General features: G+C 43.5%; 1 protein-coding gene across 18 annotated transcripts in view; it reads left to right on the top strand.

The window, feature by feature from the left end:
• The window catches only part of rbfox1 (RNA binding fox-1 homolog 1), a 1,725,607-nt gene that overhangs the window by 1,459,887 nt on the left and 253,290 nt on the right, over nt 1–12,430 (top strand). For 14 of the 18 annotated variants that reach the window (XM_043711602.1, XM_043711606.1, XM_043711616.1 and 11 more), the window contains one exon: nt 2,335–2,577. The exons of 2 other annotated variants lie outside the window; for them this stretch is intronic. In XM_043711602.1, coding sequence (XP_043567537.1) covers nt 2,335–2,577 — 243 coding nt within the window. Of the gene's footprint in view, nt 1–1,057; nt 1,106–2,004; nt 2,074–2,334; nt 2,578–12,430 lie in introns of those variants that run through there. 2 more of the 18 variants (XM_043711605.1, XM_043711617.1) reach the window with 2 other exon arrangements.

Raw genomic sequence — 12,430 nt, 5'->3', positions numbered from 1 at the left:
GTACAGTGCATTAGGGATGTGATCAAGATTCATATTGTTGATGTAGCTGCGAGAATGATGCAAAATTCTTGACTTTAACTTTGTATTCTCGGAGAATGACTATAAAGGAAGCACACAAAAAGAAATTAAAAAGCACCAACGTCTGATTTCAATCATAGATGACAATTTTGAAGCTGCAGCATTATATTTTGCAAATGGAAATGGAAAATGTAGATGGTAATGCTAATAAGTTATCCTAATCTCAACTACATCCTCACATTAAATAACCTGGAGTTAGCCACTTACCTTCTGATATAGAAAGGATGTCTCAACACATTAAATTTAATTATATTTCTGTAGGTGGAATTCATATTGGATAACTCATGAGTAGATAGAAATGAAGGAAATAAGGTCTGTGTAATCAAGCATATTTTTTCCAGATGTAGGGGTTTGCTTTTGTAAAGCCCTCTGTGTAAGTTTTTAAAGCTTAAAAACAGATAGATGATGAGAAATATCCATTTACATTATTACGCTACAACTGCAGAAACGTGGAAAATGTTTTCACAGTCACCAGCTCTCACAAGTGTGATAAATTAGTTATGGCAATGCAGTGGAAGTACCAAGCCTACATTTGATCATTTTGTTTCTTCAGCAATAAGATTTGTAACTAAAGTGGCTTAAGGCAAAAATGATGCTTTACTTAGTATCAATGTGTGTGGGCATTGCATCAAAAAATAAAAAAAAGTACTCTGCTTTTAAAGCTGTCGTTAAGTCAGCCAAAGAATGCAGAAGCTTGCATACTGCTATTTGAGACTGTTTTAAAATGTCTGGCAGTCACTATTGCACTGTATCAGGTAGCTACCATCGGAGGAGTGGCCTTCTGTGATTAACTCGGGTAAAGGCAGGGAAACCCATATGTTTCAGGTTTGAGAGCAGTCAGATGTTGAGTAGGAGGTCAGAAAACAATGCATAGGCTCCCCCTCTCAACACCGCCCCCACCCCTAACATACACATGCTTGCACACGCCTTCATCCATAATTGATGCTTGCTTTTGGCAGATGCTTTAGGGCCTAGAATTCGAGCTCATAAGTTTATGGAGGAGAAAGGGAGAAAGATGGTGCAGCAGGTATTATTTTTCCTTTGCTTTACATTGTATTTTTGAGAGTAGAATGGTTTGAATTGTGAAACTGGGCATTAGGTGCAGGTCCCATGTGAGAGCTAGACTTTGCTATAGTGTGAATTGCTTGCGCTGTAAGTGCTGCAGTGATATGAGGGTCTGTGGTGCTGCTCTGGTCTCCAGGTACACAACAGCATTACACCATTAAGGCTCAGTTATGCAAGCGTGGCAGCAGGTTTTCTTGGATGCTCTAAGGAGTTGTTGGATTATTGTTCATTTCACTGTTACACAAGGGAGCTCTGTTATTGTGTGTGAGCCCACATTGCTCTCCTGATGGTGTGGCAGTTTTACTTAACATAATTTACATCAACCTCGCAGCACTCAATGTAAGCTGCAAATCCTCTGTGTTTGAATGCTGAAACTGTCTTGTGTCCTTACCGATTGTCACAAAAAAATCCCAACGTAATTGACTGCAGAAAGCGAAAAGAGCTCTGAATCACTTTTTTGAAAACTGGCTACTTAGACCTTTTATGTGGCAGAGGAGTTTTATGAAGCCTTCAGAGCTATGTCAGAACTGACAACTTAAAAGGATTTTTTAATGTGTTGGGTCTGCGTAGACCTCGATGTGATTAGGCTGGGTTTTAGTTATATTATCGCTTGCCTTCAAGCTGAAAGCAATAAACTGGATTTTTAACTGCGCCACGTAAAGCATATTTTCGAGCTAAATGTGGTTTTCATTAGATTTGGGCCAGCACATTTAGCAAAGGCTGACAGTCTGCCATCCTTTGTTCTTCTCCTCTGCTGCCAGCAACTACTTTATAAGGGATTCCAAGCCCCAAAGCAGCTTCAAAAAAAGCCTGATGACTTCAATAACAATCCTCACAGTGTTAGACGCTGCTGAGACATCACACTATAAACAGTTTCACATTTATGCTAAACATTTGAGTTTTAAGCTGCGGGAAGCTTTGGGTGCTGAGGTAATGTGTGAGAGTTTAGTGTTTCTAATTAAATGTTGGCAGTAATTATCACAAAATGTGAAAGCATGAATATTAATTTTTTTTGGGGGGGTCTGCATTGAAAGCACTGATGATGTTAATAAGAGTCTGCAGGGTCCATACAACAGCTGTTTTATGGCTGAGAAAAGACTAGTATGAGAAATCAGCATGCCAACTATACCTGAAAATGAGATTTCCCTGCCTTTTAATTCTGTTCATGTTATTCTTTCCTCTAATCCACAGGGTAACCAGGAAGCCACTGCACCCCCTGACACTATGGCGCAGCCTTATGCGTCAGCTCAGTTTGCTCCACCTCAGAATGGGATCCCGACAGAATACACAGCTCCACATCCCCATCCAGCCCCGGACTATACAGGCCAGACCACAGTCCCTGAGCACACGTTAAACATGTACCCTACTGCCCAGACACATTCAGAACAGAGCGGTACCGACACAAATGCACAAACCGTGTCCGGAACAGCCACAGTAAGTGCAAATTTTCTACTTTTCCAGTCCACGGGTTCAGAACCACAGTCCTTTTGGATTGTCTGCATTTCATCACAGAAGTACCAGCTAATTAATGCTGGGTTAAAATCATTAGTGTAAAAAGATTTATTGGCTATGAACTGGAGTTTGGATTTCACTTTTGTCTTCTGTTTGATTGAAATATTTTTCATAACAGTCAGGATATTGTCACTAGTTTTCTTATTAAAGGAGCAAAAAGCTTCTTGGAGAAGTCTGTTTGTTTGGAAGGACGCAGTCTCATTTTCTTCGTGCAGTCTCCAAATTACCCAATGGTTTTCCTACTTTTTGGTAAGGTGCTTGCAAACATAACATTTGGCTTTGTCAAACACTTTTTCTTGGAGTGTGTCTTTTTAATGTGTTCAAATTTTGAGAGATCTAAGTGTCACCCAATCACCATTGGCTTTTTTAAGGAGCCAATAAAGAGCACCATCTCGAAAGCTTGACAGGAAATTTATGTTTAACTACCAAGCACTTCCAGGAGGAAGCAGGTGCTTTGAGGCCAATTGCATTACTGAAAAGCTCTAATGTCATGTATTTCTATGATGGTAAGAATAACAAAACAGAACATTGGGTCTGGCCTCTATTGCTGTAATGCTGATTTGTTTGGTTACATTCAAAATGGAGCTGGGCATATCGTGCATCATCTAAGGAAGAGATGTTTTTTAAAGTTGATTCAAATGCAAATTCCAAACTTTGGAAGAACACAAGCTTTGACATTATAGCGTAATAACTTGTATTAATAAGAATACTGCTATTAGAATAATCTGGTAGTTTGTGATGTTGTGTTTAATTGCCAATTTTGCATATGGGAAGCATACAATGTTTAATCAAGAAAGCACTGGAAACACATTGACCAGTTCCATTCAATTATCAACCCTTCACAATCTAAAAAAAGCATTTGCTAAAGTCACACTGTCCAAGGGGACTTCTCAATGCTTACTTTGCAATGAACGGTCATATCCATCAAACTTTGCTGTTTATTTATATTTGTCAAATACTCCATCAGTGCCGTATCTGCAGAAGGTAGCGCAAGAGACCCGGGTTCAACTCCCGCCTCAGGCGACTCTCTGTGTGGAGTTTGCACATTCTCCCCGTGGCTGCGTGGGTTTCCTCCGGGTGCTCCGGTTTCCTCCCACAATCCAAAAAATGTGCTGCTTAGGTGAATTGGCCATGCTAAATTGCCCGTAGTGTTAGGTGAAGGGGTAAATGTAGGAGTATGTCTGGGTGGTATACGCTTCGGCGGGTTGGTGTGGACTTGTTGGGCCGAAGGGCCTGTTTCCACACTGTAAGTAATCTAATCTAAAAAAGGTAGCAGAAGGTGAATTTTGTCCATTACCATCAGCATAATATTTTAGTGGTAGCTGCAGAACAGTGTTGATAGGGCTGGGGTTGTGGTCTGGTAGCTTGTCTAAATTTCATCACAGTCGATCCATAAAATACTTTAGGTGTAGAGTTTCAGTGCATCACAGATGCTAAATACTTTGAGGATGAAATATTAATTTTCCATCCCATTTTATTCTTGCTTTCACTGATAATGGGAATATTAGCAGATTATATTCAATCAATGAATCCACTTTTGGGTGGTTTTCACTAGAAAGTTAATGAAAATCCAGTGGAATTCACTTACATGCCTAGAAAAAATATCCACAGAATATTGACAGCAGGGGTTCTTGTGGTAATGACCGTATTTCTGAACCAGGAAGTCTGGGTTCAAGTCCCATCCTGTCTTGGATATCTGTCATAGCGCATCTGAAGAGATTGATTTTCATGCTGAAGGCCAGGCAGTGAGAGACACATTTTACCTTGGTAGCTGTTGTACCAGTAAGCCATCCATGAATTTCGTCAACTATCCTCGACTCCATACCAAAATCCCAGATCTAATGCCGATGCACGCAATTTGTTAGTGAGCTTTATTGCTGCACCATTAGTTGTCAGGAAATAGGATGTAAAGCATAATTTGTTTAATCACCCCCACGTCAAGCCATCCCCAAACAGCCTTGCTGGTTCCCATCACATCAACCAGAAAGCTGGAAAATAAGTACCCGATGGGACAGATAGGACAAAAACAAATGACATTTCACACATCTGACCATCTGGGAATCACTCCGTCTGGGATTTTCCAGGACAATGGCAGACGAATGAACTTCAAGCAAAAGGCCAAAGATCAGATTGTCACCATTGAGAAGAACTTCAGCGAGTAAGTTCTCAGCCATCAGGTGGTGGGCCACATACGTTGGCAACAGCTGGCCTGAAGCCTATCTGCATGCATTTGCATCACATTAATACCACAACCTCCTCCAATGAGCTTCACCTCCTCAATTAACCTCTCCCCAGTCTAGAAATTTGATGCTTTGGAAACCCTACAGTGAAAAGTAGGTGTGGTGAATTACATTTCTTCATCCATTTTGAGGTAAGTACTTGCATCTTTGTCCTTTAATGTGGTCAGGCTTTAAATGATGCTCACAGTCACTTGAGCTGTCATTTCTCCAAATACAGGCAACATATCCAGGTGAAGTAAGGCATCCTGTCTCCCTGGGTCATCTCCAACTCCAGTTGGCACACCACTGACAGGGGCAGCTTGTGGCTCAAGGGCATGCTTTGATTACACAGCAGACGGGAGGCTGGTCATAGCTGAATAGCAGGCTTTAGTGCATGTAGTGGAGTGCTGCACATGGCTTAAATTATTGGGGCTCTGACTCAAATGTTTAATTCCTCTCAGCCACAGTGGAATGGAGGACAAGGAGGGTGGTGCAGATAAAACAGGGACTTACAGATCAGTGAGCCTCACAGTGAGAGAGATGCTAGTGAAGAAAATCCTGAAAGAGAGAATTAATCTCCATGAGAGAGGTAAGTTTTCATCAGGAATAGTCAGCATGTCTTTGTCAGAGACAGGTTGGGGATGGAGGGGGGTGGACAGAGAACAGTCTGATGAGCAAGTTGAATCTCTCTATTCTGGAAGAGTATCAAGCATACTGCATGATACTCTACCAATGTTGAAAAGGCTGCAGCCAGAGAGGCAGTAGGTTTCACTTGGGAGCAGAATTACTCCCGGAGGGGCCTGTTATTGGATGAACAATCATGTTGAGCTGCTCTCCATCATTACAAGGCCAGCGTATCAGAAACCCTCATATTACAGTGAGAGCTCTTGAGCCACATATGTTTTTGCCCGATTGCCACCTCACTATCTCTTGGGCATGCAGTAAATGTTGCAGCAGGAGACGCAAGTTAGATCCAGAAGCTGCCCCATTGGCATAAATCACCTTTCACAGGCACTGCACATTGTGGAAATCTGGCTGGATGCCACTGCCTCACTGAGGGTAGGGAGGCAAGACTACCGCCCAAGGGAGGTGTAAGGTGCTGGGCGGCAATGCGACCATGCCAAGGCCACATTGGAAGGTTTCTGGTTCAGGCTCCCTGAGGGGAAGCTGATTATCACCAGGCACGGTCACCATGTGCATGTCATGTGGCTCCCAAGGAGCTGCTCTTTAAATGTGGGGAGCAGATGAAGAAGCAAAAGGAGGGACAGATGGGACAGTGATGGACATACCTCAAGGCAGGCTGGCAGCAGGAAATGTTCGAAAGACACAGCTATCTGCCTGCCATCATTATCTCTACAGGTCTCCTGATATAGCAACAACACGATGACATGGATCCCTCTGCCATTCCTCTGCTCCTCTTACTCCTCAGGTGAGAGCCTAGTTTTCACCAGTTCCTGGTAGTGGTGAGGACCAGCCTGTAAAGGTACAATAGCCTGCATTGTCAGATCAACAGAGACTGAGTGTGGCCTAAAGTTTAAGTTCACATGATGAGTCTGTGGCAAATAGTCTGTCATACGCAGAGAGGGCTATCAGTGTTGATGCCATTTCAGGATGTCTCCGGATGGTGTCTCCGAGCTCAATAGCTGCTGGGTGACTACCTGCTTCCTCTGGATTAGGAGGTTGCTCTGAAGGAAGCCGGAGACCTTTGCCAGTGGATCATATCTAGCTCTGCAGAATCTCACAGGCATCCACTGATAAATGATTCTGAGAGGTGGTTGATGTTCCAGTGAGATGCTGGGCTGTTGGTGTACAGCAGCATCAGAGCAGCCTGTCAGCAACTAGCAGTGTCTGTCAATAGGGAAGAATCCCACTCCATGAATGTGCAAATGACCCGAGGCCAGCAGTGCTAATTATAATATGTGCATACGATCCAGCAAGCTGTCCCAATGCCTCCATTCTGGAACGTTCACAGCTGCCCACTCCCCTCAGCACAGACTGGGACAGGAGGACGGTGACAAGGGAAACATCCTCAAACCTTGGCTGATGGCCACAGACTGACACTGAGCATAGTACAGTACTGACAAAAGATCATAGCACTAGAGAAGTTGAGATTCAGACCGGTCACATGGTGCAATGCACTACACCCCAGACAGTGTCCAGGGGCAGCAAGGTGGCTCAGTGGTTAGCACTGCTGCCTCATAGCACCAGGAACCCAGATTCAATTCCACCCTTGGGTGAGTCTGTGTGGAATTTGCCCATTCTCCCCGTGTCTGTGTAAGTTTCCTCCAGGTGCTCCGACTTCCTCCCAAAGTCTAAAGATGTGCAAATTAGGTGGATTGGCCATGCTAAATTGCCCCATAATGGCCAGGGATGTACAGACATTGTGGATTAGCCATGGGAAATGAAGGGTTACAGGGATAGGGCAGTTGATGGGATGCTCTTTGGAGGATCTGGAGGGTCTGTCATGACTCGAATGGCCCGCTTCCACACTGTTGGGATTAGATTAGATTAGATTACATTACAGTGTGGAAACAGGCCCTTCGGCCCAACAAGTCCACACCGACCCGCCGAAGCGCAACCCACCCATACCCCAACATTTACGCTTTACCTAACACTACGGGCAATTTAGTATGGCCAATTCACCTGACCTGCACATCTTTGGACTGTGGGTGGAAACCGGAGCACCCGGAGGAAACCCACGCAGACACGGGGAGAACGTGCAAACTCCACACAGTCAGTCGCCTGAGGCGGGAATTGAACCCGGGTCTCTGGTGCTGTGAGGCAGCAGTGCTAACCACTGTGCCACCGTGCCGCCCACGATTCTGTGTAGTTGTTTGCTTCTTCCTGCACAACTCACTCAGCAAAGGTGATGGAGGAGGATGGAGGATGCATCAGGAGAGGAAGCAAGGGAGAAGCAGGAGGTCTGTTTATAAGAACAAGCTGAAGCTGAGGATGCTGATGGGGACCAGGACGTCCTCATTTGCAGATTTCAATTCAATCGAACCATGGTACATAGAGCTGGAGAGGCACAAAAACAATCCCATAGCCCAATCCACCTGGAAGTCAGGTGCTATGTCAGCATGTCTCATTTACTGGTCTTTTCATTCTGGACTAGCTGGCTGGGAGGCAGCTGAGTGCTGCCCTCAGCATAACTCACTGAGTGAGAATCATTTCAGTTTGCACTCTTCTTAGGAATATAAGCAAAATAACTCTTGTATCTGTTTGCGGCCTGCTAACTTTGAGACCAGAAGCCAAGCTGAGAGATCCCTAGGCTCTATGGTAATTGTCCACCCTGTAGATTAGGAACATTGGAGTAGCTCGAGGCCACTCAGCTCTCGAGTCTTTTCTGCCTTTCCGTGTGATCATGCCTGATCTGTGGCATAACTCCATGTCCCTGCCTTTGGCCCATATCCTCTATACAGTGGAAGCCTCTGCAAAAAGGGGCTTGTTGAGGGTCACAATATTCCCAGCAACCCTTCCATCAAAGTGAAGATCGATCAGGGAACACACAGTCTTTGCCAGTGGATCCTCTGTGGTTTCACAGGCTTCATCCTCAGAGATGCCTGCTTTGCTGTCTAGTCCTGTGGAAGACAGAGAATTAGTTGGTGAAGGAACCTGAGCCTTTTTCTGCAGGAACATGAGGGAGTGGCTGTATATCTGAGAAGAGTACACAACAATGCTCCTCGCTGGCATCTGCCATGTTGACCACCCCATCGGTGCAGGAGTGGTTATGGGCCTTTGCTCATCAGTGGAACCACATTGTCTCCAATGTTAGTTAGCATACAGAGATGGGGAAGTGCTCTGCCAGTCTAGGCTCTCTCCTTCTTCCTATTAGGTACCAGTTGGATCTGCATGGGGAGAAAGAGGAAAATTGAGAAGGGAATATGTGTTCACAAGCAATTGAAGAGCATGTACATCCCTGCCAGGCAGCGACTGCCTCGCAGTGAGTGAGTGGGAAGTGCAATGCCCAGAAACGGTTACAACATTGACATCATAAAGTGGGTATGAACCATTCAGTGCATCTCATGCATATGATGGTGAGCTGGGAAGGGCTATGTGACTGGGCGATAGTCACTGTTCTCATTACAGCCACTGAAAAGCTCTGCTCATGTCCGATTGGTGTGCCAATGAATAGCTTCAGAGATCAACACCAAAGAAATGGCAGGAAGTCTTGGTGATGGCTCAATGAGGTGAAATTGCAGTGAGAAGATAGAGGCACTTATTGTTGCAGAGATTGTTCATCTGCTTTCTGCACTGAGTCCCACTGCGCTGATGCCAGTAAAAGTGCTGGGCTCTTGTCCAGTGTGAGTGCAGGCTGCCTGGGTTTGATCATAGAACAACTACTTCTCTCCAGAGGGGAAGAGGACCTGCTTTCTGGCCCAGATAGCTGGAGTGCATGCTCCAATGAGACCCTGTGAAAATAGGAAGCCACCTTTTTAATGTCTGGCAAACATCCTGGGGGGTGAAGTTGGGGCTAAGTGTTGAGGTGAAGGGAGTGGAAAGCACTGTCTGGCTTGCAGAGAATGAAGAGATGTTGGACTAGCCTTGATGCCAAGTATGGTGCCTGAACTGTCACCCTGAAAGGTGCCAGTCTCTGCAAAACGATCCCTCCACCAGACAAAGGTGATTTGCCATTTATGTTGCGATAGAACCCACTTGCATACAGAATGAACCGAAGAGATGATCATCACACAGGAGAACTAACCACAGGCAGATATGAAGCCATCTAAGAGATCCACTGCAATGCATTAGCTCCAAAATGGGAAACCTTGGCTTCCATTATCAAAGATGCAAAGTTGGACATGTGCTTGATAATATTGTCGTGCTTAAATAATCAAAATTATTCTGCTATTTTAACCTTTGAGCACAAAACTAGCAAAGGTATATATTTCTTCTCAAAATGGAATGGAAGTTCTCATCAAACTACAGTGGTTGTTATGACAACGTCAAAACAAATTGTTTTAAGTGGAGAGAACCTGACAGAAATGTAGTGAGCTATCTTCTGCCAGCAGTGAGATAAAATGGATGATTTAACTGATAGAGAATGAATTATTTCTCATGATGTTTTGATCGTATTTGGAAGTAATCTTATAAATCAGTACTTGAAGAAAGAGAGAGAAAATGAAAGACTTGCATTTATATCAGATTTCTCATAACCAGTGGTCATTTCAAAAGACTATAGCCAACAAAGCACTTTTAAAAGTGTAGTCACTATCGTAACGTAGGAAAGAGAGTGGCTTAATAATTTTAAGAGACAACTTTGAAGAGTATTTTATATCAATGTGATTATTAGTAACAATAATAATTTATTATTACATGCATTCATGAAAATACAGTAAAATGGTGCCACTATTTAAGAAAGGTGGTCAGGAAAAGCCAGGGAACTATAGACCGGTGACCCTGACATTGGTGGTGGGGCAAGTTGTTGGAGGAAATCCTGAAGGACAGGATTTACATGTATTTTGAAAGTCAAGGATTAGGGGTAGTCAGTATGGCTTTTTGCGCGGGAAATCATGTCTCACAAACTTGATTGAATTATTTGAAGAAGTAACAAAGAGGAGTGATGAGTGCAGAGAGGAATAGATGATCTATATGGACTTCAGTAAGTTAAAAATCACACAACACCGAGTTATAGTCCAACAGGATTATTTGGAAGCATTAGCTTTCGGAGCGCCGCACCTTCATCAGGTGGTTCATCAGCGGTGCTCTGAAAGCTAATACTTCCAAATAAACATGGTGTTGTGTGATGTTTAACTTGTCCACCCAGTCCAACACCGGTGCCTCCAAGCCATGACTTCAGTAAAGCATTTGACAAGGTTCCAGATGGTAGGCTGGTTAGCAAGGTTAAATCTCATGGAATACAGGGAGAACTAGCCATTTGGATACAGAAGTGGCTCGAAGGTAGAAGACAGAGGGTGGTGGTGGAGAGTTGCTTTTCAGATTGGAGGCCTGTGACCAGTGGTGTGCCACAAGGATCTGTGCTTGGTCCAAGGAAGAAGCACGCTGAAGCAGAGCCTCCTGTTGACCGGTCTCAGAATGCCAACTCTGCTGAAGCCGCTTCCAGCCACCTCCATAGCCAGGAGGCTGTCCACACTCTCGAGGACAAAGGCTCATCTCAAGTTCTGAGAACTGACCTGACCGTCCAAATGAACTCCCGAGGACTGAGAGATCGTTCACTCCATCGCCATTGCAGATGCTGCCAAAACATTAGAGGGAAAGAACGGACCCTAATTCATTGACACTGGAACAGTCGCTCAAGCCGAGATTGCCATGGCCACGAAGGATGGACCAGATCTGCTGTTTAGAACTCCCTGCAACCTCTCTCCACCACAGCAGCCACAGAAATAAAAGATGGTGAATTTGTTTCAAAGGTTAGGCGAAGAAAAACAAAATAAAAAAGAGAATAATGCGGTCACTCATGCGAGAGGGAGCAGACAGGCAGGGAACCTGAGCATCACCTATCCTGCATCTCCACCATTTTGAAGATAACTGGCCACAGATCAGTATGCCTGGCAATATCTCAGATCGCTGAAATTTTAAGCATTAACTTTGGTTTGCAAGCTAAATATGCCTTCAGAATTACAAACTGATATATAGGACACAAGGAAGTTAAAGTTGCTTGTGTGTGTGTGTAATTAACTGGCCTGTGACATAGTGTTTAGTCATAGATAATGTAAGTCAAATCGGTTTGAATAAACTTCCAGTTTAATCATTGCTTAAAACAAAGCTAAATCCTTCAAATAAGCATATGCCCTTCTATGATTCACTTGCCCATCATATCTATCTTCACTTGCTTGAGCTAACTTGGAGATAATCCATCAGCGAACAGAATATTACAATGAAATGTAAATAACTTCTAATAGCAGGAGTAAAATTAAATGCTGATGGAAATGTGTGCAGAAATAATCTGTTATATTTCCCACATAGATCCAATATAGCCCTGCAGAAGGCGGGGGAAATAAATATTGTAATTTTCGAATGACCTTATTCATAAATCCTTGACTTCTTCTTGGTAAAATTGTACTTTTAGACTTGAAGCATTGAAAATGTCGATAATTTATGTCATTAGCACTGAATAAATGTGCTTCTAGGCTGGTTACATTAAACTTGCAAACATCTTTTATAGATGAAATAGATACCTGAGAATACTCACCCACTGTACATTGATTTGTAAAGAGGTGTTTATTTAGTGTATTACATTCTGAGCTCATCAGAGCCAAAAGTCCGTTCATACAATTTAGATTGGCAGACGTCTAGGATTAGATTTTGAAATGCTTATTTTTGTTATTGTAACAAAGACACAAATAATTATGTCATTAAATTTCAAAAATTACTTTGAAGATATTTCAATTCTTGAATTGTTTAGCTGTTCCAATTCATAAGGTATCGTTTCTGAGACATCTAGTTTGGCCTACAATTTGGCCTATTTTGCATTTCTCATTTCACCACACGAGCTACCAGGGTCCCTCTGACCTGATTCTGAAATACAGTTGTTCCTTACTGAGCTGTTGACATCTCAATGAAAGGGATCATGGTCATTGAGTAACTCCAGTTAC

This window comes from Chiloscyllium plagiosum, chromosome 21 (assembly GCF_004010195.1).
Source record: "Chiloscyllium plagiosum isolate BGI_BamShark_2017 chromosome 21, ASM401019v2, whole genome shotgun sequence".
Lineage (NCBI taxonomy): Eukaryota > Metazoa > Chordata > Chondrichthyes > Orectolobiformes > Hemiscylliidae > Chiloscyllium > Chiloscyllium plagiosum.
This window is presented reverse-complemented; position numbering and strand designations above follow the sequence as displayed.